General features: G+C 45.8%; 1 protein-coding gene across 3 annotated transcripts in view; it reads left to right on the top strand.

Moving 5' to 3' along the window:
- The window catches only part of ARHGEF37 (Rho guanine nucleotide exchange factor 37), a 54,801-nt gene that overhangs the window by 17,727 nt on the left and 10,741 nt on the right, over positions 1–26,333 (top strand). For all 3 annotated transcript variants that reach the window (XM_077895938.1, XM_077895936.1, XM_077895935.1), the window contains exons 3-10: positions 742–865; positions 9,204–9,351; positions 17,817–18,016; positions 19,372–19,502; positions 20,151–20,255; positions 22,717–22,827; positions 23,525–23,854; positions 26,066–26,194. In XM_077895938.1, coding sequence (XP_077752064.1) covers positions 742–865; positions 9,204–9,351; positions 17,817–18,016; positions 19,372–19,502; positions 20,151–20,255; positions 22,717–22,827; positions 23,525–23,854; positions 26,066–26,194 — 1,278 coding nt within the window. The remainder of the gene's footprint in view (positions 1–741; positions 866–9,203; positions 9,352–17,816; positions 18,017–19,371; positions 19,503–20,150; positions 20,256–22,716; positions 22,828–23,524; positions 23,855–26,065; positions 26,195–26,333) is intronic.

Raw genomic sequence — 26,333 nt, 5'->3', positions numbered from 1 at the left:
GTCAAAGACTGTTTAGCTCAATAGCCCCAGATCTGGACTCATAAATCAGAGACTTCAATTAGTGTTTCTTGAATGAATGACGTACTAAAGTAGGAAATGTGGGAGGCCAAAATCCTCTCCTATTTTACCCTCCAGATATTAGGAGTTTTCTCTAGGCATTAAGCAAACAACTATAGATCCTTACTTATTCTAGCAAAAATAAGAGCATACTCTAGAGATTTTTTCTACAGTTAGGTACTTGATTGTGTATTCAGGATACACACACACACACACACACACACACACGTACACGCACACACAATCTCCTATATATACCTGTGTACATATAAAGATGTCCTGCTGTGGTATTGCCAGTTAATGGTAGCCAGAGTTCAGAAGACTTCTCAAGATAATGGTAGTGAGTGCCCAGTGTGTCGGAGCTGGAAGGAAGCCCAGCTTTCCACCCTCTGTGACAGGGAACTGAGAGAAGAAACATGATGGCTACTAGATCTAGGATAAAACGCCAATTCAGCTTTCATTTCATGCTGAGCACTCTGTCTCCCTCCCTCCTCATAATGAGAACACCTAATTTATGCATCATTGATAACGTTTTTCAAAGCCTCACAAACATTCTACTGGGGCAGTCTTCCCAAGAGTAATAGGACCCTGAAGGTATGAATGTTTTGGACTGATCTCCAAGGCCCTCAGTTAAGTCATCTGCTCAACTACCAGAGACTCCTGTGGCTTCTTTGTTCCTTCCAGCTGCCCCAGGGAGATCTGGATGTCCTGTTCTCAAACATTGATGATGTCATCGAGGTGAATAACAGATTTCTTCATGATCTGCAAGAGACAGAATCCAGGGAAGAGGAACAAGTGCACTTAATTGGTAAGCAAAAGACAGGGCAGTGGTCAGCCCCAGATTTCTGTGGAACTGTCCTCAGCATGTGGGCATTGCTGAACTGTCACCAGAATTTCAGGGTAATGTAGCTCAAGGGGGGTTTCTTTTGGGGATCCCTGAAACACAGCATATCAGAGCTGGTAGGACTCTCAAATAATATCCAGCCCAACCCCATCACTTTACAGAGGAGGGCATTTACTGGGGCGTAAACACAAGGAGGAACTAATTGGTGAATCCAGGTTCCCATTCTTAAGGGTTGACAAGTTAGTGAGAGAGAAGAGAATTTTAGGTAATAATTTGGAATTTGAAGAAAAGAAACAATTGTAGTAACCTTTGGGTATGACAGTAGTTCCAAGAAGAGGACATTTAAACTGAGGCCTGAGTATTAGGAAGGAGATACTTAATAAGATCTGGAGGGAGAGCAGAGAGAATGGTTGTGCAAAAGGCCCTGAGGTAGGGATAGGCCTTAGAGTGAAGGACAGACAGAAAGAACCCTGGTGTGGCTCCAGGGGAGTTCGTGAGGGGAATGTGTTAGGGGATAAGATGGAAGAGGCAGAGAAAGACCAGATCATGTAGGGCCTTCTAGGCCATGGTAAGCAGTTTGGATTTTATTCTGAATGTGATGAGAAGCCATTGGACAGTTTTGAGCAGGAAAGTGATATGGTCTCATTTATGTTTTTTGATGACCTATTTGGCTGTTGTGGACGGTGGGTTGTGAGAGTGGCAAGAGTGGAAGCATGAGAACATCGGGGGCCTTACTGTCACCCTGGTGAGAAATGGTGAGAGTGTATTCATTGTGGAATGGTTAGGATGACCCTGTAGAGCATAAAAAAGGAGGGATGAGTGGGTATAAACCTCACACACCTGTGTCCCTCATTCTCCCCATCTGTTGCCCTGGGGTCACTTGACAAAACCTCAAGGTCAGGGGTTTCTGAGGGGTGTCAGATGGGGAAGTTAAAGGAGTGCCATATAGAAAAGAGGAGGGGGAGGGAAGGGCACCCAGCACAGTACCCACCCAAGTTCCCTGGCCTTTACATCACCGATCTGCCCTTTCTGAGACATGAATGATCAGGATTAAAAATAACAAGCACACAAATTTTTTAGAAAGCCCACTGAGTGTTTACTAAAAGCCTAGCACTATTCCACTGTCCACATATTAACTCATTTCATCGCAAGAACCCTGAGAGGTAGATGCTGTTACGTCATTTTACAGTTGAGGACACTGAGGCACGTAGATGGGAAATAACCTGCTCTAGGTCACATGGCCAGGGATTTGAACTTGGGCATTCCATCTCTGGAGCCAGTGCTCTCAACAGTGGCACTGAATAGCTTCCACGTAGTAGAGAATGGGATCAAAGCCTGTGTATTGTATGTTTATTATTCCTTTGAAAATAGAGTTCCTTATTGAAACAGCAATGTGAATGAGTTACCGTTTCCTATAAAAGATAAATGAATACTAAATTAAGGAACAAGACTTTCTTTTAAGTATCTGGGTAGATATTCTCAACTTTCATCATTTTATCCTTATTTCTGTTACTCATTACCACTTATTTGAGTGGGAATCAGTATAGCCTCAGGCTGAAGACACGCTAAAGATCTGGGGACCCTGAGGTCAGGTTCTTCTGTTCTGTGGTTTGAAATTCAGTGTGCTTCCTTTGTTTAAGTGTCCTTGCTTGCAGTCTCTACCTTCCTGGTTGTTGTGCAGCAGAGTCAGGATGTCACTTTGTTTCCCAGGCATACCTAGTGACAACTCCATTCCCTGCCTCCCTAGTAGAGCTGCCAGATAAAATACAGGCCCCAATTTAATTTAAACTTCAGATAAACAATGAATAATTTTTTAGTAGCAGTACATCCCATGCAGCATTTGGGTCATACTTATACTAAACATTTATTCATTGTTTAACTGAAATGTAGTCCTGTACTTTTTTCGCCTCTAATTTGCCAGTCCTATTTCTTGATGTTTACAGAGTCTACAGAAAATAGCCCCCTCATCCTTTGCCCCTTGTGGTTAGCCTAAAAGAAGCACAAAGAATCCACGTGGCTCTTCTCTTTGGTGCACTATGTCCTAGGTCATGACTGCCCTCGCTCCTGCCAGCTCTCTATTCCCCATCCAGCCCCCATGCCTCACTGTGCAAGGAAGACCCTTTTTCCAGTCCTGTAGCCATAGCATTTAAAAAAATTTTCAGACCTCAGGCATGACTGTCTTTACCAGGCTTTTCTCCTCCCAGGTGACTTAGGTCCCCCATCCTTTTGACCGAGTCCAACACAACTCTGACCTTCCCAGGAGTCCCTACCCTGGGTTGTCTCATTAGAAGGCACCATGCTGTAGCTGGGTACAGTCCAGTAGAAATGCAATTCAAGCCACAAATTTAATTGTAAATTTTTGAGTATTTAGAAAATTAAAGAAGCAGGAGAAATTAATTTTAATGATATATTGGATTTATCCTAGTGTGTCCAAACTAACATTTCAGCATGTAACCAATATAAAAATGATTCATGAGCTATTTTACTTCTTTTTTTGTACTAAGTCTTTGAAATCCGGTGTCTTTTGTATTATACACATTGCAATTGAGATCTTGTATTTCCAGTGCCTAGAAGCCACGTGTAGCTGGTGACTACCACATCTGGGCAGGGTGGGTCTGATGGGTTGGAGTCTGGCTGGCAAGGCTCTGCCGGCCACAAGTTCCTTCATGTCTCTGAGTCTCAGTCTCTGCCTCTTTGAAATGTGCCATTCGTGACTCTGAGTAACATGTCCTAGCTCTTTCATTCTCACAGTACTGTGACTTGTTGATTACTATTATTATTATCCCCATCTTACTAAAGGAAAGCCTGAGGCTCAGAAAAGTTAAGTAACTTCCCCAAGGTTCCGCAGCTTGACCAGGCAGGGTTGAGCCCTAACTCTTGTCCATCCTGCCTCTCCTTCTCATCTTTCCAGTTAATCCTGGCTACGGGTATTCTTCTGATGCTGGGAATAACTTTTTCACTACTGTGACTTGTGTCTGTGTCCAAAGGACAAGAGGAAAGGAAACATGTCTGTATTTCTGCATTCCTGGCATTCCTGCTCCTTTGGATAGCGTGCTTTCTGGGAGTTTGCCTTCTTCGGCCCCTAGTCACATGGGTTATGATACAGTTTCTTTGCCATCAGTCACATTCCCGCTGATGCGCACTGGGTTAAGGAGAATGTGAGAACCACCCTAGATGTCAAGGCAACGCCCGGGCTCTCTTAGCAGGGAGGGGTTCTGTAGTTGGCTCATCTCTTAGCATGCAGATTCTCGATAGCTACACTTCTGTGTCCTCTTTCCTATCTTCTCCCTCCTTCTGGGGGCTTCTCCTGAGGCATTCTCTCTGAGGATTGGCTGGACCAGAACTGGGGATGAGGACTGGTCCTGGGTGGCAGTCTCATTGTGGAAATCTTTGCTGAAAGCTGGACCACGGTGGGCAAGGCAACATCCCATGCATCTGACGGGGGCCTAGTCCAGGTCAGAGGCTCAGCCTGTAGCTTCAGCAGGCAGTAGGGTCAGCTGGGCTTTCTGTGGTCCACAGTTCCCCACCCTCTTTCATGGCTAACACATTTCTTTTCATCCTAATCACTTCCCTCTAGATGGACAACCAAAGACTCTTGTGGGTACTTGAGGTAGTGTTCTTTTTTTTTTTTTTAAGATTTTATTTATTTATTCATGAGAGACACACAGAGAGAGAGAGAGAGAGAGAGAGAGAGAGAGAGAGAGGCAAAGACACAGGCAGAGGGAGAAGGAGGCTCCATGCAGGGAGCCCGATGTGGGACTCGATCCCGGGTCTCCAGAATCACGCCCTGGGCTGAAGGCGGCACTAAACCCCTGAGCCACCCAGGCTGCCCTTGAAGTAGTGTTCTAACAGCCATTCCCATAACCACTTTGGACACCCTAGTTAAGTCTCAACATAGTATAGATCTCTTTTTTATATTAATAGACTACTTTTTATAATGTTTTTAGGTTTATTGAAAAATTAAGTAGAGTGTACAGAGTAGACTCTACAGTAGAATGTATCCTCACCCCCAGAATTTTGTGCTTTGCCTGCTCTAAAAATCTTCCTATTCATCCCTCCTTCCCCATCACCATTGGTAAACACTGATCTTTTTCCTGTCTCCATAGTTTTGCCTTTTCTATAATGTCATATAGGTGGAATCATATAGTAGGAGGCCTTTCCAGAGTGGCTTCTTTCACTTGGCAATATACATTTAAGGTTTCTCCTTTCTTTTCCTGTCTTGATAACTCATTTCTTTTTTTTTCTTTTTCTCTTTTTAATCACTGAATAATATTCCACTGTATGAACATGGCACAGTTGATGGATTTACTTACTAAAGTGCATTTTGATTACTTTCACGTTTAGGCATATTCATTTATTTATGAATAAAGCTGTTATAAACCTTGGTGTTCAGGGTTTTTAAAAAATCATCTTTAAACTTCTTTATTGTGGTAAAATCTACCTAACATATACAATTTGCCATTTTTCCCATATTTAAGTGGGAGTCTAGTGGCATTGAGTATGTCTACATTGTTGTGCAACCATAGTCACTGGCCATCTCCAGAACTGCTTCATTATCGTAAATCAAAACTCTGCACCCTCTAAACCACAACCAGCCTCTGGTAACTCCTATTTTACTTTTTGTCTCTGTGAATTTGGCTACCACTAACTCATCGAAGTGTAATCATACAGTATTTGTTCTATTATATTTTGCTCTCTCTTAGCATAGTGCCCTCAAAGTTCTTTTTAAACTTTTTAAATTTTAAAATAATTTTAGATTTATAGAAAAGTGGCAAATACAGAGGTCCTGTATAACCCTTGATCTAGTTTCCCCTGATTTTAACATCTCAGATATTCCAAGTACAATTGTTGATACCAGGAAATGAACATCATTGCAATGCTGTTAAGGCTACAGACCTTATATTTCACGTTTTCCCAGCTTTCCTATGAATGTCTTTTTTCTGGTCCAGGATCCAATCTAGGTTACCACGTTTCACTTTATTGCCATGTTCTCTTAGCCTTCTTTAGTCTTGTCTGTCCTTTGTGACCACAATACCTCTAAAGAATCTGAGCCAAGTTTGTAGCATAGCCCTCAATTTGAAGTTTTCAGTTATTAATATTGAAATGATTTTATAGATCTTATGAAAGTTTATGGTATGTACAATATATATTTTATAAATTATAAAAATGTATATTTTATAAACATTTTATATATTTATAAAATTAAAGTGATTTTCATTCTTAAGTTGAGGTTATGCATTTTTGGCAATAACATCATGGCCAGCGTCCTGTCCTCCTTAGTGCCTCAGAACAGGGGCACATGATGTTGCTATGTGTTACTACTTAGAATGATGTTAACTTTGTTTTTTTTGTTTGTTTTTGTTGTTATTTTTAGATTTTATTTATTCATGAGAGACATAGAGAGAGAGAGAGACAGAGACAGAGACATAGGTAGAGGGAGAAGCAGGCTCCATGTAGGGAGCCCAATGCAGAACTTGATCCTGGACCTGGGGATCATGCCCTGAGCCAAAGGCAGATGCTCAACCACCAAGCCACCCAAGATGTCCCGAATAATGTTAACTTTGATCACATTGTTGGTAGAAGGTAATATCTTCTATGTTTTTCTGCTATAAGGTTACTATTTTCCTCCTTGTAATAAATAGCTTATGGAGAAAAACTTCGATATTATGCAAATGTCCTATTTCATTGCAAACTTTCACCCATTATTTTTAGCAGCCATCAGTGGCTCTTGCCTACAATAATTATTACTGGTGTTCTCATGGTAATTTCTTTATAGCTTATTCCTTCTACACTTATTAATTGCAGTTTTTCTTCTCGCCTATTCACTTGTTCAATTATTTATTTATGTCAATATGGACTCTTGGACATTTACTTTGTTCCATGAATCAGAATCTAGTACTATCATTATTTATTTTCTTGTTCTGATTGTACCAGTTGAGAGCTCCTTCAAGTTGGCTCCCGTGTCCTGTGTCCTGTCAGTATGCCTCTAACAATTTTTGAGTGCATCCTGTTTTCTGACACCACAAGATGTTCCAGGATCATCTGTATTTCCCTGCCCCATCTTCGGAATCAACCATCTCTCCTAGAAGCCCTGGTTCCCATTTGGGGGGAATGGTATTTAGACACCAGGCTCTAGGCTGTAGGTGTGCTCATTGCCTCTGGGGTGTCATTGTTGCTTTGCCCTGTCAGCTAATAGAGCTAGGAAATATATACATACTAACGTATGCATATACGCTTATCTATATTTCTTTCTATATCTGTCTATCTTTATCTATATATTTAAAACCATGAGTTCAGGGGCACCTGGGCAGCTCAGTGGTTGAACATCTGCCTTTGGTTCAGGTCATGATCCCGGGGTCCTGGGATCGAGTGCCACATCAGGCTCCCCACATGAAGCCTGCTTCTCCCTCTGCCTATGTCTCTGCCTCTTTCTCTGTCTTTCATGAATAAAAAACAATGAGTTCATACTGATACCTACAGTTCCAGTCCATTCACTCCATGCTCACCTCTCATCCCTTTTACCCTTTCCCATTCCCTCATTCTTTCTACCCCAGTCCATCCACCTGCTACAGGTAACCAATCTTATAAATTACTGATTTAAAAATATGAATACTTCACAGATTTGCCTATTATTCTTGTGCAGAGACTACGCTAACTTTGGTATATGTGCTGCTGAAATCGAGCACTAGAGTGATCTATTTATTTATTTTTTTAAATATTTTGTTTATTTATTCATGAGAGACACAGAGAGAGAGAGGCAGAGATGTAGGCAGAGGGAGAAACAGGCTCCGTGCAGGAAGCCCAACATGGGACTCGATCCCAGGGCCCCGGAATCACGCCCTGAGCTGAAGGCAGATGCTCAACTGCTGAGCCACCCAGGCGTCCCTAGAGTAACTTATTTATTTATTTATTTATTTTTATTTTTATTTTTTAAAAGATTTTATTTATTCATGAGAGACATAGAGAGGGAGAGAGGAAGAGAGGCAGAGACACAGGCAGTGGGAGAAGCAGGCTCCATGCAGGGAGCCTGATGTGGGACTCGATCCTGGGACTCCAGGATCATGCCCTAGGCCGAAGGCAGATGCTAAACCGCTGAGCCACCCAGGGATCCCAGAGTGACCTATTTAAAACAGAAACCAGATCACCTCTGCTCAAACCTCTCTTATTGCTTCCAGCCACCATTGGAATAAAATCCAAGCACTTTACTCTATCTAACCTACCTACTTTGAGGCCCCATGTGATCTGGTGTTAGTTTCTTTTTATTTTCTCTGCTTTGTGCCCTTGTTTGGTCTAGCTATTCTTGCCTTCTTGCTGTTGTCCTTATGTCCAGTGTTCTCCTGCCTACAGTTTAAAGCCCTTTGCATTTTTCCTTCCGTAAGCCTGGAGTGTAGCTTCCACTACACATTTCCAGGGCCAGGTGGTTCTAGTCTCTGCTAAACATGCACATCTTCATGGAGGCCTTCCTTAAATAGATCTACTACTTTCTAACACCTTCTATTGATTCTTGGTATCATCATCACCTAACATATGCAGTATATTTACTTATTGTCGTTTTCCCCACTGGAATATAAGCTCCATTAAGCAGAGGCTTTGTTTTGTTCACAGAGCTTGGAAGAATGCCTGCATATAATCCATAAATAAGCTGTTGGTAAATATTTTGTGAGTAAAATTTCTGTCAGGTATTTTTACATGCATTATTTGATTTATTCCTAACAAAACACTAGGAGGTAAATACTGTTTTTATTCCAGTCTATGGATAAGAAAATGGAGGGTCCAGGAGGTCAAGTGCTTGCGCTAGGTTGTGCCACAGGGGAAGGATTGACTGGAGATCTAGCCCTAGTTTTCTCTGACTCCAAAGCCCATACTTGTGACTATCTGTGCTCTGCTAAAGTGTATCTTTGGACTGGAGGTTTGAAGTTGTACTTGCCACACATGGTGATTGTAAAGCTATAACACAAGTATACTGTGTTTGCATATGGTTTGTAAACTGTAAGGCAAATATGAGAATTATTAATATTATTGCCATTATGACAGCTACCCTTTATTAAGACTCCCAGTGCACCAACCTGAAGCTCTGCATCATTCTGTCACTTAATCCTTATGGCAGCCTTTTGAAAGTGAGATTAAAAAAATGGAAACTCAGGAAGAAAAGGTAACTTGCCCAAAGTGGCAGAACTGGCTAGACCTGGCTGTCTCACTCCAGAGCTGAGGGCTTAGCCATCTCACTCACCACCTCTGTGTCCCAAGTAAGGGAACATACAGATATGCCTTTGAGGGCTTCTTATTGCCTTTTCACCATCAGGTAACTTATTCCTGAAATTCCAAGAGGAGTTGGAACGAGTCTACAAGGTCTACTGTGCCAGCTACGACCAGGCCTTGCTGCTGGTGGAGGCCTACCGGAAGGAGCCAGAGCTGCAGCGAGAGATCCAGGGCATCATTGAAACAGTGGTGTGAGTAGAATAACCAGTGAGCACTGGCTCCTGCTGCCATTGACCTTGAGGTTGGGAGCTGTCAAGGTCTCACCCCTCCTTGGTGCTGCTCGTGCTGCTTCAGGAGTATCTTAGGTTAGGTTGCAGAGACAAACAATTCCCAACTCTCAGTGGCTTCAAATAACAAAGGTTTATACCTTCCTTATGCTCCACTGTGGTTGACTTGAGCCTCTTCTCTCTGCCATCCTCACTTTGGGACCTAAGCTGACATGTGGCCCTCTCTGGATTATTGCCAATTACTGTGGAAAAAGACAAAAGAGCTCTGGAGGGTCTGATGCTGGTAATTAAGTGCTCCAGACTAGATGATATTCATCACTTCTCACAATTCATGGGCCAGAACTAATCACATGGCTATGTCCAACCACTGGGAGGCCAGGGTGTGCTACCCTGCCAGGGTGTCCAGAGGTGGAGAAGCAGAAACACTGGGTGAACAGCACTCATGTCTCCCATGGGAAGGGCAGTGAGACGGTGGGAACTATGTGCTGTAGGTGGCAGTGGTGTGAAGCAGGTTTGTATTACCTTGGAAGGCCTTTCTATAGATAGCTGAAAACTGCCCCATGAAACAGAATCAAAACTGCCCTGAGTGGCCTCACTGCCCAGAGCTGGCATCAGTGGGTAGAAGATATTTTTTATTATTTATTTTTTTCAAAGATTTTATTTATTCATGAGAGACACACACACACAGACACACAGAGAGGCAGAGACACAGGCAGAGGGAGAAGTAGGCTCCATTCAGGGAGCCGGACGTGGGACTTGATCCTGGGTCTCCAGGATCAGGCCCTGGGCCGAAGGCAGCGCTAAACCACTGAGCCACCTGGCCTGCCCCTAGAAGATATTTTTTAAATTAAGATTTTGAACAGATAATAGTTACATAGTTCAAAAGCTTTAAAACATCCACATTTATGCAGCAAAAAAAAAAAAAAAAAAATATCGTGTCCTGTCTAATCAAGTCCCTTCATCCACACAAATACTACTCCCAGCCCTAAAGTAGAGGTAACCACTTGTAAATTGCTTATGGATCTTTGCAGTGTTCCTTAATACATATAGAGCAAATATAAGTATATACTCTTACTTTACTGCCTTTTTAAAGAAAGTTTTTTTTTTCACTTACCATATGTCTTGGACATCTTCCCATTTCAATATATACATGTATAATCCTTTGAATAGCATGTTCTTCTACCACATGGCTGCTCCCCAGTTTATTTAACTAGTCTCTATTAATGGACAGTGGTTTGCTTCTTTTCTTTTGATATTACAGATAGTGTTCAGTGATTATTCATGAACATATGCCATTTTAGTTAGGTGCAAGTATTTTTTTTTAAGATTTTATTTATTTATTCATGAGACACACAGAGAGAGAGAGAGAGGGAGAGAGAGAGAGAGAGGCAGAGACACAAGCAGGCTCCCTGCAGGGAGCCCGATGTAGGACTCGATCCCCAATCTCCAGGATCACTCCCTAGGCCGAAGGTGGTACTAAACCGCTGAGCCACCTGGGCTGTCCAGGTGCAAGTATTTTTTTTTTTTTTAAAGATTTTATTCACTTATTTTAGAGAGAGAGAGTGCATGTACATGAGTGAGGGGAGGGGCAGAGGGAGAAAGACTCTCAAGCAGACTCTGTGCTGAGTGCGGAGCTCCATGCGGGCCTTGATCTCTTGACCCTGAGATCATGACCTGAGCAGAAATCCAGAGTTGGATGCTCAACCAACTGAGCTACCCAGGTGCCCCATAGGTACAGGTGTTTCTGTAAGGTATATGTCCAGACGTGGACTTCTTACTCAAAGAAAGTATGTATGGATAATTCTGGTATTGCAAAATTTCCTTCTGTAAAGGCTATACCAGGTTACATTCCTATGAGCAAGATGTGGGTGTCTGTTTCCTCATAGCCACACCAGAGTGTGTCATTAAACTTTAGAATATTTGCGACTGAGAGAGGTGACAAATGGTCTCTCAATGTGGTTTCATTTTGCATTTACTTCTTATTATTAAAGTTGGTCATTTCTTTGTATATTTAAAAGTTGTTTATATTTCCTTGTCTGGGATTGTTCTTCTTTTCTGTTTCAAAAAGGCTTCTATTTTCCCTCAGGACAAGCTCCCCAAATGGAGATAGATGAAGGTCATTTTCTGATAATCAGAATAGTGTAGGAGGAAGAGAGGCTACTATTATTTCATCTTACTTAGATGTTCCCTTTACACCCAGAGAAAGGCCATGTAGATTTAGATCTTTGGAGATGACATTGCCTCCTGTGGAAGTTCCTACTGCCTCCCCTCCTCCCTTGCCTATCCCCTTAACCCCCTGAAGCCTCCTTTTCAAGTACCCATGTCCTGGCCCCTCCCAGCTGCCCTCCCCCCGCCAGAGTACATACACTCCCCACCACTTTTTTTTTTTAAAGACTTTATTTATTCATGAGAGACACAGAGAGCGGGAGGCTGAGACATAGGCAGAGGAAGAAGCAGGCTCCATGCAGGGAGACCGACGTGGGACTTGATCCCGGGACTCCAGGGTCACTCCCCGAGCCAAAGGCAGACACACTCAACTGCTGAGCCACCCAGGTGTCCCATACTTCCTCCCTTTGATCTATCCTTCCATTGTTCTTACAAATTTAGATTTTTACAAGGTCACTAAATACATTTCAATAGGAAAGTGGCAGGTTACAAAAATGAGGAAAGCAAGGAGGCGGATGTGGAGCAAAAGGGAGCAGTGGAGACTGCAGCCAACCAGAGCCAACAGATCCTGTGTAGAGACAGGCTGCAGCCCAGCCTCTCCCTTGGGCTGCTCTATCGAGTAGCTTTTGTTATGTAAGAGACCATCCCAAAACAGAATGGCTTAAGACAGACATTTATTTGGCTCACGCTGGGGCATGTTAGCAACGTAGCTGGGCTCGGTAGATGATCCTTCTAGCCCTGGCTGCGTACTTCATATGCCTGTCATCAACTGTAGGTCAGCTTTGCTGATCTTGGCTGGGCTCTCTTGTGTATCTGAGACATGTGAGCTGACTCAGCTCTGGCCATACAGCCTCTCATCATCTGGCAGGTGGCCCAGGCTTGTTCACATGGTGGTCACAGGTGAGACAGGGAGAGAGCAGAAGGGAGGGCAGAGGAAGGGGGAGGGGGGCAGGGAGGGACTTTGAAGGTCTTGGCTGGGAATCGGCATGCTGTGACAGACCCAAGGGGTGGAAAAATAGACCCGACTGTTCAAAGGGAGGAGCTCCGAAGACATATTCAAAGTGTGTGGATACAACAGTAGCCACCACAACAAAGGATGTGAATACAGAGAGTCGAATAATTACAGCCCTAGTTTACAAACCATCTGCCTCAGTTGTCGTGTAGGAATATGAATCCACTGTGGCCAGATCCTCTTGATTTTTTTAATGAAGTCAGAAACTTTGATATAACATCTCCCAGGTGCCCAATACTGGCATTTAGCTCAGGCATGTTGGAAGCACTGTCCAGGGGCCCTGGTTGGCACAGAGGCTGCTATTTGTCATGCTTTCCACACTCTGGTCTTTCCCAGCCAGACCAGTCCAGGCTTTCTCATGGGCCCTGGTGCCACAATGCCCAGTGGCCAATCTGACTCTGCCAAGGTGAATCTAATTCACCTTGGCAGAGCCATTTCATGTCTCAGAACCTGGTTTCCTTGTGTGTAAAGGGGGCATAATAACTATACCTCATTGGGGTATGGACTCATGGTACCCAAATGACACTGTAAACCCCAGTTGTCTTGTCTAGGCAGGGGTTGTATTTCTCTGAAACCACACTGTGGCTCTCGGCTCTACTGGTTTCAATGCTCCTTTTTAAAAAAGAATTTTCTTTATTTATTTTTAAGAGAGAGCGAGAGAGAACAGCAGGGGGAGCAGCAGAGGGAGAAGCAGGCTCCCTCCTGGGAGCCTGATGCAGAGCTCAGTTCTAGGACCCCAAGATCATGACCTGAGCCAAAGGCAGATGCTTACCTTTTTTTTTTTTTTCTAAAAGAGGGAAGGAGGGAGGGGTTGAGGGTAGTGGCAGAATGAGAGGGAGGGAGAGAATCTTAAGGAGGCTCTACGCTCATCACAGAGCCCTATGAGGGCCTCAATCTCATGACCCTGAGATCATGACCTGAGCCAGAATCAAGAGCCTGATACTCAACCAACTGAGCCACTAAGGTGTCCCTCAATGCTCCTTTTTTATAACAAACATTAAATTATCATCCTGACATATAGTCTTGAAATATATATATATGTGTGTGTGTATATATGTATATATATATGTGTGTGTGTGTATGTGTATATATCTTGCATATATATATATAGAACTGGAAAAAATCAATGTACTGGCTTAACTGTAATAAAAAGGAGAAGTAAAAGAAAAATAATGTCTAATAAAGTGATATTATTTCAGTGTGCAAATGCTTGGGCACCACTACCCGAGAAAATCTAATGAAGCAATCAGATGCTGGCACCTACTTATAATAAAGAAGTTTGGATTCAAGGAAGGAAAAGTCAGAAACCATTCCCCATAAGAAGTATCGAAAAAGGAAAGAGCAGAGAATGTGCATGCCCTAGCATGACAAGTAGCAATGAGAGCAAATTTGACCTCCTGGTGTATGATAAGGAAAAGAAGGAAATAACATAAATGACGTAGGGATAACATTACATTCTAGGGGGCAGAGGATGTGAGGAAGTAGGATGTATGATGTTCTTGCAGATGATCTGGGTCTTGTTTATGAAAGGTAGCATCCTAATAATTTCCAGCGTTGTGGTAAGTAGATGGAGTTGAAGTGCCACAAAAAAAAATCCCAGTTCTTGAAATCGCAATTGCAATCTTGAGGCATTCATTCAGTCTGTGCATGCTCACAGGGACATAGGAGACACAGCACTGTTGTCAATGATGCAAGGCTGACCTTGCAGATGGCCTGCTGCTCTGGTCCCTGCCCACTGAGTGCCTAGAACAGCCCAGTGCCTGCACATTTCCACCATGCCCTCAATGAGAGCCTGTGCTCTAAAGCTGCACCAGGAATGCCATTCTTCCTGCCAGGATTGCTTTTCAGCTCCTATCTCTTGAAACAATAATCCTGCCTTTCTTGTGTGATCATGGGACTCTTTCTGGAGCTTAGCCAACTGGAATCACCACACCAACTATGAAGTGGTTCTTTCTCATCCAGTCAGGATGGATGATACTATCTAATCAGATTCTTAGTGATTCCAAAATGCATGCTGCCCCCTACCCTTTATTTGGGTGGGTGAGTGGGTGGAGTGTTTAATTTATCCTGTCTCTCAATGCAGCTCCTGCATTAAGGGGGTCAAGGGCTTGCCCTGACAGGAGGCAGAAGTTCTGCAGCTAGCAGCAGGGAAGAGACTGGCCTGCAGAGGCAAGCACAAAGCACCCACAGTTTCAGAATGATGGCTGGGGCAGTGTTTGGAGAAGGCAGACAGTCTTTGTTTTCCTTTATTGGCAATCTTGGCAATCTTTGTTTTAAATATAAAAGTAATGTATGCTTACTGATAAAAAGGGAATATTCAAACAAACACAGGTATATAAAGAACGAGTAAAAAAGTCCATCATCCCTTGGTCTTGGTCCCACATTTCCTCATCCCTCCACCTGATAGTTAACCTTTTCTATCCAGACTTTCTTCTGTTCATTTACAGACAAGATGGATGGAAAGGAAGGAAGGGAGAAATTTTAAGGGGCTCCTATTACACATGCTTTTTTAGAACTTACTTTTTCATTTTTTATGAAGATCTTATTTGTTTATTTGAGAGAGAGAGGGAGAGGATGTGGGAGGAGGAGCAGAGGAAGAAAGACGAGTAGACTCTACACTGAGGACAGAGCCCGATGCGGGGCTTGATCCCACAACCCTGAAATCATGATGTAACCTGAAGTGAAGAGTCAGACGCTTAACCAACAGATCCACCCAGGCACCTCAGGAACTTACTTTTTCACTTTTTCACATAACCATGGTTATAAATATCTTTTCACAACCCTAGGAGTAGTTCTACTGTGTTCTTGTTAAGGGCGGCACAGTTCCTTTCCAGGGTGGCTCACAGACTATGGTCTTTTAACGAAGCCCCTGCTGATAGGTATCTGGTTTGTTTCCAGTTTTTTACTGTGATAGAGTTGCTGGTAACTTCTGCTTTTATCTTTGCTCCCTTGAGTTGACATTTCTGTGGATAAATTTCTGGAGTAGGATGATGGAACAAAGGATTTGTACATTTCACAAATTGCTAAACTGCTCTTCAAAAAGAATTTACCAATCACTGCTCCCACCAAGAGAATATAAGTGGGCCTGTCTCCCTGTACCCACCCAGCTCTGGGAATTATCTATCTTTCTTTACCTTACTTTGGCTTTTCTTTTCTTTTCCTTTCTTTTTATTGAAGTTCGATTTGCCAGCATATGGTATAATACCTAGTGCTCATCCCATCAAGTCTTTTCTTTTTTTTCCTTTGTTTTTTCTTTTCTTTCTTTTCTTCTCTTTTTTCTTCTTTGTTGGGGAAGGGGGATTATCTTTTAGTTTGTGTTGCCTATTTGACATGCCGCTTAAAAAATTTTCTCCAGGGCTGCCTGGGTGGCTCAGTGAGTTAAGCATCTGACTCTTGATCTCAGCTCAGGTCTTGAACTCGGGGTCGTGAGTTCTAGCCCCATGTTGGGCCTACTTAAAAAAAATTTTTTTTCCCCTCCAGATTACCTTAGAAAAACTAAACATAAAAGGCTGCCGTAATTCTGTTGTGACTCCTTGATAATTGTGGAGAAGAACTGTGATCATCTCTTTGAAGACCCCCTGTGCTCTTATTTGTGGAGTGACAGCTGTCCCCATGAGGCAGTTGGCCCTTTCCCATGGAAAGTAAGCGCAGAGGACAGAGTTTTGCAGATATCTGGTGACTTTTTCCATCTCCCCTGCCATGGTCAGCCAAGTGCTAGGAAACCCGTGGTGAGAGCAGATGGTCAGCGTAGGCATGTCCTGACAGGTAATCCTACCCCTGCCACTCCCCTAACACCCCACAGCTAATGAGGAGCACCCACCTGCTCTGCCTATTCTTAGCCTCACGACTGCTTTCCTGGATATTTGGTCTGGAAATATTTCCTTAGGAGGAAGAGCAGAGGCAAGGGTACCATGGAGAGGGGGCCAGAGAATGGCTGTGAGCAGCATCTGTGAGTCTTCTTGGAGGAGGAATGCTTAGACACTGAAGATCGAAACTTCTTGAAAGGCAGATCTGAGGGCCACTGGTCATGATCAAGGGAAGACTAAAGGAGCCTTTCCCCAGACGCCATTGACTTGGGCACTCTATCTGCAAATCCCAGACATGAGCAAGAAAGGAACTAGAAGTAGTCGTTCACTTATCAGTAGTGCATCTGGAAGGGATCTTGACACTACTCATTCTTGGGTTTTGTTTTTTTACTTTTTTCAGTGAAAATTTTCACACCTATAGAAAAATAGATGAATGTAATAAATATATACCACTCTTTAAAATTAATCAATGTTAACATTTTGCTTCATCTATTTTTAAGCTAAACTATTTTAAAGACACATAATAGACATCATGACCTTTTACCTTTAAATACTTTAAATGCATCTCTATAAACTTAGAATTCCTGTGGGTTTTTTTTTTAATATTTTTTTATTTTATTTTATTTTTTAATTTTATTTATTTATGATAGTCAGAGAGAGAGGCAGAAACATAGGCAGAGGGAGAAGCAGGCTCCATGCACCGGGAGCCCGACGTGGGATTCGATCCCGGGTCTCCAGGATCGTGCCCTGGGCCAAAGGCAGGCGCCAAACCGCTGCGCCACCCAGGGATCCCTTTTTTTTTTTTTTTAAACTTTCAACTTTTAAAGCTGCAGAACCATTTTATTGAATAAAATATCAGATGGATGTCCAGCATACAGAGTTGTGCTTGGGACATAGCCCAGTGGATATGTCACACAGGCAGTTGACTGTGTGAGTCTGGTGCTCTGGACAGAAGCTGGAAATGGAGGTCTGGGTTGGGGATGTGTTTAGAGTCATAGGACTAAATGAAGTCAGTAAGAGAGTGAGCGGAGGGGGGTGAAGGCTCTAGGGCACTCTGGCATTGGAGCAAGTCTAGTAGAGGAGGCCAAGAGAATGGCTCATGGAACAGGAAGAGCAGGACCAAGGGTACCTCTGGGGCTAGAAGAAGAAAGTGTTTCAAGAGCAGGGATTAATCAGCTGTGTCTGCTGCTGAGAAGCCAAGGAGGCAGAGGACAGAGAACTGATCATTACATTTAGTACAGATGGGGGACCAGGGCCCAGAACTAGCAGTGCCTGTCTAGCATCTAGATCTCCCGCATTATAGATGAAGAAACAGAACCACATAAGGAGGTTGATTTGCCTGAGAGCACATAGTGAGTTAAATGGCAGAGCTGGGCCTAGAGCCCAGGGCTCCTGGTGCCCAAAAGGGTGGGCTTTCCCTACCTAACGCCAGCCTTCTCCCTCAGGCCACAAGCTGGGCCCTCAGGCCTCAGTTTCTTACTGGTAATCCCTCTGCAGAGGATTACCAAGTACCCATTGCTGCTGCAGAAAATCCTGGAGAACACAGTCCCTGACGCCAGTGCCTACCCTGTACTTCAGAGGGCTGCCTCTGCCCTCCAGGACGTGAACACCAACATCAATGAGTACAAGAGGCGCAAGGAAGTGGGTAAGGACTTGGGGGATTTAGGGGCTCTGTCAGTAAGAATGCTTCCAGCTACAAAAACACTAATCTCAAACTATCTTCATTAATAAAGTAAATGTAGTGGCTCCTATAACCTCAAGTCTGGAGGTAATAGGACTTTAGGTAGGGTTTGATCAGGGTGCTGGCTCCATTTCCCTATAACTCTCTCATCTGGGCTCTTTACTGCGTGTCAGCTTCATCTTTAGGCTGGCCTCCCTCATAATAGTAAATGACTATTGCTGTTCTAATACTCATATCTGCACACCACCACCACCCCACGCACCCCCAGCATAAAACAGGGCCTTTCTTCGACTGATATTCAGATAGGTCCCATTTGGGTCATGTGCTCACCCTGAACCAATCACCATGGTTAGGGGAATGTCATGAGCCGATTGGTGTAGACCTGGCTTATGTATTATTCTTGGAACCAATGACTGTGGCCAGGGGGTTGGGACTATATGAATTGATTTATCCCAGTTAGCACCCACCTCCTGAACCAAAGTAAGATCAGTCCCATGCAAACCACATGGGTGTTATGCTGTGGAGGAGAAATGAATACCAAGGAATCCAAGAGCTGTGTATATACCTTGGGAAGGGCAGCTAGTGCGTGGGGAACTCTGTCTCCCAGATTGTTAAAACAGAAAGGTTTGGAAAATGAAGCAGTGTCCCAAGTAGAGAGTAAACTCACTTGCATGACCTAGACGGTATAATAGTGATAATTTAGCTCATGATTACTAAGGGCTGTGACACGTCTTTCATTCATTATCTGGTTTGATCCTTAGTTACCCTCTGGGGCTGGCAGTGGCAGCCCCATCTCACAGGTCAAAGGAAAGCTTAAATCATTTGCTCCAGATCATAGAGCTGGTGAGAGGCAGAGCCGGGTTTCACACTCAGGCCCGGGGTGGTGTGACGGATCAGTGAAAGGCCCTGCACCAGGAGTGGGGAAAGCGTGGTTCCCGTGGAGCACCAGCTTGGCTGACCATGGCCAAGGAGCTTCAGGCCAATCATCTCTCTTGAGTTCTTTAGAAAGTCCATTCAGACCCACTATCTTATGTGATCCACCTGGCAATCATGTAAGGTAGCGGGTCTCATTGTACAAATGAGGAACAGCCCCAAGAAGTGGCGCCTTGCCAAAGTCAAGCAGACGGGCAGCTGTTCTACCAGAGCTCACACCTTGGAACAAGCCCTGGGCTTTTCCTCTACAAGTTGGGGTTCTAACAGGTGTGCCGCTGATGTTTGAGAAGAGAGCCCAAGTAGATGCCTAGCCAGGCATGTCTGGGCTGCCTGCTTTCCTGGGTCAGCTTTGGTCCCCATGCCTTGACTCTCCTCTGTTGGCGCAGCCTCCAAGTACACCAAAGTGGAGCAGCTGACCCTCCGGGAGCGGCTGGCCCGCCTCAACACACACACTCTCTCCAAGAAGACCACTCGGCTGAGCCAGCTGCTGAAGCAGGAGGCGGGGCTCGTGCCCAAGGTGAGCGTGGATGGAGAAAGGGTGGCATCCCAGTCATTCCACAGGGGCAGGTGGCTTAGATTACTTTCAGAGATGAGGAAGCTGAGGCTAAGGGACTAAAATGACCTCTGAGCACCGCGTCACCAGGCAGAGGCCAGGGTAGGACTTTCTCCACTGTATCCTGTGCTACTATTTCTCTGAGTTTCTTTTTACGCAGATAGGAGAGCTAATCTCGGGTCCCGGCAAGGAACCGGCCTGGACTAGCTACTAGTAGCAGTTCAGGTTGATGGAGTACTTACTCTAAATCTGGCATTATTTGATCAACACAATGAAATAGGTGTTTTTATTACCCCATTTGCAGAAGAAGAAACAGACTTGGGGAGAGTAAAACACTTGCCCAAGGTCACACAGCTAGGAAGCAAGTGAACCAGGACTCATACGCTCATATATCTGATTCCGTGGCCTGAGTACAAAACCATTAAGTTGCACTCACTGCCTCTAACCGTCCCACTCATCTTTAGGGCTGGAGGACCTGGCTTTGATGGGTGGGGCTGTGGAAAGGTGGTCCCCAATGAGAGCTTGGGACATGGCCGTGAGTGTATACTACTCCCCTCCACACTCCCCAGGCATGGATATTCTCTGCTCTCACAAACCTCACTCTCCTCTCAGACAGAAGACAAGGAATTTGATGATTTAGAAGAGAGGTTCCATTGGGTGTCGCTGTGTGTGACGGAGATGAAGAACAATATGGCTGTCTACCTGGATAATCTGGAGGTGAGATCCTGCAGTTAATAATGGCTGGGCTGGGCTGGGTCCCCTAGGCAGGAGGCATGCAGGGCCCATCCGCCAAGCTGGTAAAAGCACCAGCTGCAGGAACCAAATGGACGTGGTCACCCAGTCTCTGGCTGCAGGTCAGAAGAAGGGCCACAGGCAAGCACTCCCCAGTTTCTGAACTCATTGAGCTCGTAGGGGGTGAGGTTCCCACTGGCCAGGATTAAAATTCACTGGGGTCTGAACCCTCCAGAGGGACCCTGCCAGTCTGGCACCTGGAGCAGGTAACAAACTCAGGTGCCTGAAAGAGTCAGACAGGTAATATTATTAAGTGAAATGTGCAGGTGTCTGAGGCTTAATGTGTGACCAGTTGTTTATGAGACTTTTCAGTAGAGTTAAATACATAATAATATTTAGAATTTGACTGACTGAATGTATGGATGAATCAGATCTAAAGGGGCAGCTGTTACTTGGCTTAGAGAAGCTGTTGCTGTTTGGGAATCTGGAGCCAGGGTAGCCAGTTCTGATTTTAGGGGGGAAAAAACAACTTTCAGATGAAATCTCATGATCTGTCCATGTGAGCAACAAATTAGATGAAAACTTAAATGCTACACAGGCCCAAGAAAATGTAGCCCGCAGGAACACCAGCTTGCATGCCATCTAGCTCAACATTTTCCTTGTGCCAAAATCCTCCTTCACTTTTGTCATCGATGCTGACTCATTCCATCCCTTTCGTCCCTTCGTGTGGTTCTCAGTCATGTCCATTTGCACAAAGCAGCTTGGTCAGATAATAACAGGCTCTTTGGATAATGGGATTTGGGGTGGCCTTCCAGGAAGTGTGGAAAATGAGACAGGTCATAGTTGCAGGCCTGTCTGTGAGGGGCAGGTCCCCCTGCTTGTTCCTGCTCCATCCTGGGCCCCCCAACAGAAGGCAGCAGGATCCTGTCACAGTACAGTGAGACAGGAGGGGAAGGCTCTCAGAGCCCACAAGAGAGAGGATGGAGAAGCCATGAGAGAGAAAGCAGAGGCACATGTGGGAGACACATCTGGCTTTGCAGAGTAGGACAGGTATTTGGAAGCATTAGGCTATGTTTCCCCGGATGCAGGCTTACATGACAACACAGTGTAGTTGTAGAAGCCCATAGCAAGCACATGACTCCCTTTAATCCTCTGAGTCCAGGAGAAGCTTCTTGTTTTGTTTTAACATTTTATTTAGTCTTTAGAGATAGCAGGAGCAGGGAAGAGGGGCAGAGGGAGAAGCAGACTTCCTGCTGAGCAGGGACCCCAGTGTGGGGCTGGATTCCAGGGTCCTGGGATCATGACCTGAGCCAAAGGCAGATGCTTAATGGTCTGAGCCACCCAGGCATCCCCAGGAGAAGTTTCTTTTGCTGGTATCTCTTTAACACAGGCAGAGCCAGTCTTGGATTGGGTGTTGTCTGCAGGCAGTGACATCCAGACAGAACTTAATGACATTGTTTGTTTTGATAGCAATTATTCTTTTTTTAAAAAAAAGATTCTATTTATTCATTCATAAGAGACACAGAGGGAGAGGCAGAGACATAGGCAGAGAGAGGAGAAGCAGGCTCCATGCAGGGAGCCTGATGTGGAACTCGATTCCAGGACTCTGGGATCACGACCTGAGCCAAAGGCAGATGCCCAACCACTGAGGCACCCAGGCAGACGCCTTATAGCAATTATTCTTTTTTTTTTTTAATATTTTATTTATTTATTCATGAGAGAGAGAGAGAGACAGGCAGAGGGAGAAGCAGGCTTCATGCAGGGAACCTGACGTGGGACTCGATCCTGGGTCCCCAGGATCAGGCCCTGGGCTGAAGGCGGCGCTAAACCGCTGAGCCACCCAGGCTGCCCTATAGCAATTATTCTTACATGCCTATTTATGCAGTTATTGCTGGTTGCCCGTTGTGGTTATGCCATAAGGTGATTTAAAAAAATACATTGAGGGATTTCTGGGTGGCTCAGCGGTTTAGCGCCTGCCTTTGGCCCAGGGCACGATCCTGGAGTCCTGGGATCGAGTCCCATGTCAGGCTCCCAGCATGGAGCCTGCTTCTCCCTCCTCCTGTGTCTCTGCCTCTCTCTCTCTATGTCTATCATAAATAAATAAATCTTTTAAAAAATACATTGATATAAATAGGAATGGTTAGTTGATTTCAAGTATTAATGGAATATGTGGACTATGGACATGGCAGTAAAATCACAAAAGTGATATGCAAACACATGAAGTTTGGGAAGCGTTGGAATCAGGAGAAAGATGTTGGTTCAGTTTAAGGAAGAACATTCTAATCACCCAAGATGTGCAAGGATGGAAGAGGCTGGGTGCTTCCCTCTCATGGTGGGTGTGCAGAGAGCCCAGATAATCTCTTCGGGAGTGGGGGTGGGAGGTTTAGGTGCAAGAGGGCTACGATGGGTCCTGATTGGCCGTCTCTCTCGTTTGCTCTGGGTCCAGGCTTTCCTCCGCTTCAGGCCCCAGGAATACGATCTGGACATCCCTGGGGGGCCTGTGGTACAGTACTGCAGCCTGATGAGAGAACTCCAGCTGCAGGCCTTCCCACAGTTCGTGAGTGGAGCTTCTCCTTTCCCCTTTCTTGGTGAGACAGGTGATAGAGGGCGTTAAGAATATTTAGGGGCCTCCTGGCTGACTCAGTCAGTAGAGCATGCAACTCTTGATCTCAGGGTCGTGAATTTGAGCCCCAGTGGATTGTCACATCTGTAACCACCCAGAGTAGTCAGCAAAGCGGGGATTATTATTAATGCATTTTACTGATAAAAATAGCCCCAGCTGATGTTTGTTGTGCCTCACTATCTGCCAGGCAGATAAGCTGCTCAGCCCTTTACGTTCCTCATCTCTTTTAATCCTCACAACACAGCTTATAGGGTAGATGCTATTAAGAGTCTCATTCTGCAGGCAAGAGCTAGAGGCCAAGAGACGATGACTTCCTAAGTTATTCAGGTGGTCAGTTAGTAGATGAGATCTGATCCCCAAAGACTGTGTTTGTGATCACCACTCTCTACAAAATCTTTTAAGATCCGTGTGCAGATGTTAGGAAGTGCCAGGCACTCTGCTAAGCTCATATATGCACTATCCCCATTTTTCAGATGAGTGTGTTGAGGCACAAGAAAGATAGATAACATGCAAGAGGTCAGAGCTAGTTGGTCGGTGTGGGACTGGTGCTACCTAGGTCCCAAATCCCGTTCTCGCAGTGCCTACCCTTTGCCACCTCCTTCCCCAGCCCCAAGCTCACCTCTCCCCACAGAAGCAGCGGCTGGAAGGCCTGGTGTGGCAGCCATTGTGCAGCCTGGCTAAAGCCCTGGCTGGCCCTCAGAACCTGATCAAGAAGCGTCTGGACAAACTACTGGACTTCGAGAGGGTGGAAGAGAAGCTGTTGGAGGCGGGCAGTGTGACATACGAGGAGCAGGAGGCCCGGCACACGTACCAGGCCCTCAACTCCCTCTTAGTGGCCGAGCTACCACAGCTTAACCAGCTGGCCATGCACTGGCTGGGCCAGATCCTGTGCACGTTCGTGGGCCTCCAGCGGGACCTTGCAAAGCACGTGCTGCAGAGGGCAGAGGGCAGCTTGGCCCAGGTGAGGCCTCTGGGACTGGGGCTCCTCTGCAGAATAGCCAGGCAAGGCCTCATAGCGCCTTCAGCCAGCTGTTGGCATGGGCTGGGATGGAGTGAGATTAGGCCATCAGGTGCTCAGGAGGTGGCCCCAGACACCTTCTGGATCTCTCTTGTGCCAGTTCTCCCTGCACTAGTGGAATCACATCATGAAAGCAAGGATAGAACTGGAACTCCAGGCCATTCATGGGCTCTGGGATTCAGAAGCAAAAGGCTCTGCTGGGAAAATAGCAGACCTTGGGGTCAATCCTTGGAGTGTATTAGAAGAAGTTGGTGACAGAGGCCAGGCCCCTTCTACACAATCAGGGGTAAATGTCTCCAGCTGGTGTTCCTGCCTACTTCTAGAAGCTGCGTCTTCATGAGCACTTACTGCATACCTTCTCTGTATCATCCCACCTCCTCCTCACAGTGACCTTGTAGAGCAGGTAACATCATTATCCTCATTCCGAAAGGAAGTTGAGGCACAGAGAGGTTCAACAGCATGCCCAGGGCCACATAGCTAATGGCAGGATTTGAACCCTGACAGTTCCACTCCAGAGCCTGGACTCTGAACAGTGCTTGGCAGCCTATGAGAAGAGCTGGCCCTGGGGCAGTTCCAGCACTCCTCATACCACATGCCATCTCCTGTGTTTCATGGGCCCCAGCTCAGTGGTCCCCCACGCATGCCTCACCACCTCGGCAGCATCTTGTCCCACTGCGCACCTACAGTCCTGGTTCCAGCACACCCATTCTGAGCATGACCACGTCCCTTTGCATAGACTCCTTCCTTCCTGGAATGCCCCCCCCAGCCCATTGCCTGCCATGCCTGTCCCAGTGCATGGTGTATGGTAGGAACACCCCAAATATGTGACAGGTGAATGAAGCTCCCCCTGAAGCTCTCAGGATCCCCCTCCGGCTGGGAGAACTCACCCATCCTCTGTAGTCCAACAGCCCTTAGGATGTGCAACTAAGCACTTAGCAGAGGTTGCCTTTGGTTGGGGTGCTGAGTGAAGCTGTTTCTCCTTATTGAGGAGGGCTGGAACTGTTGGCTTTTATTCTTTTTGGCCTTCAAAGCATTTAGTACAGAGTTCTGTCTCAGACACTCCCTTTGAATTTAATTAAGCCTGAACCATCTGTAAAAAGAAGCGTTCCTCTTTCCTTAAGGCAGAGGGTCAATCTGATTAGCCGATCCTGGCATTCTCTTCCTGCCCTCTAGTTTTGTCTGCAGGGCGGCCAGGCCCCTCGTGTTAGACTGGGAGGTGCAGGGCTGGGGACTGTTGCAGAATGCCAATAGCGGGAAGATCAACTTTATAAAAGCAGAAAGAGGGCCTCTCCTGTAATTTAGAATGTTCGGGCCAGTCAGTGATTGGTGCCAGCTTCTTTGCCTGTGGCTCGTGGCCCATCCACCTGGACCGGTCCTGTGGAGCCCGGGGAAGGCCTGCATGGTAGAACAAAAGTCTGTCTGCCTCCCGGGGGTGGTGGAAAGGCACCAGGTCAGAACCAAGAGCCGGGGGTTTGGTGACAAGCAGAGAAGACGCGTCTCTGTTACTGGTTCCTCCAGGGTAAGAATGCTGGAGGTGGCTAGCAGGGCCAAGGTCTCTGATGGAGCGTTCCTCAGAACTCCTTGGGTTCCCAGCCAGCTTAGGCATAAAGAAGAACATCCTAACCTGCATAACAGGGAGACCTGGGAGGGGGTCGAGCCTCCGACAGGGTACATTCAGTACAGTGTCGTCAGGGCTCCGACTTTTGCTCCACCTCCCAGCCCTGTTTCCCTCTCTGGGCCGGCTTCATTCTTGGCCGACCTTTTTCTGCGTGGTGGGAGAGACAGCTTTACATCGCAGACACCTTCACACCTCGGGATCTAAAGGAACAGTTTTCCTCTCGTTCTCAGCCTTCGTATGCTAAATCTGACGGGAGGATTCCACTTGGTCTTGCTTGGGTTTATCATCTAGTCTGTGGGCTGCTCACAGTTATGGGAGAAGGGAGGCCGTGACCGCCAGCCCTGTGGCTACAGCTCCACGGCAGGCAGTACTCATGGACCCCCCCTTCCCCCAGGCACACTTTCTCAAAGGACCCTGAGTGGGGTAGTCCCAGACAAAAAGACCCAACTTCACACATCTGGGGCTAGAAGGTAGGCTGCCAGAGTCTGTCCCCTTTGTCCCAGAGAATGCTCTGATGACATGTCTGTCCTACCCAGCTGCCCCACTCCCACCTCTCGGAGCCAGCCTTCAGGAAGCTGGTAGAGGACACGCTGGGCCAGACTGGTCACCAGCTTCGCTCCTTTCGAGAGAACTTGGACAAAGTGCTGCCGCCTCCCGCCACCCAAGTAAGTGCTGGTCCTTGCCTCGTGGAGAGTCCAGACCTTCACCTGCCAGTGAGGCAAGGCCCCACCCCTGTTCCGCTCTCCTTGCACATCCCTGGTGCTCCTTGGGCCCTTTCCCTCTTCTTTCTGTCTGTGAGCTGGA

The sequence above is a fragment of the Canis aureus genome, chromosome 4 (assembly GCF_053574225.1).
Source record: "Canis aureus isolate CA01 chromosome 4, VMU_Caureus_v.1.0, whole genome shotgun sequence".
Classification (NCBI taxonomy): Eukaryota; Metazoa; Chordata; class Mammalia; order Carnivora; family Canidae; genus Canis; species Canis aureus.
The sequence above is the reverse complement of the archived record's forward strand: the minus strand, read 5'-3'. Positions and strand labels throughout refer to the sequence as shown.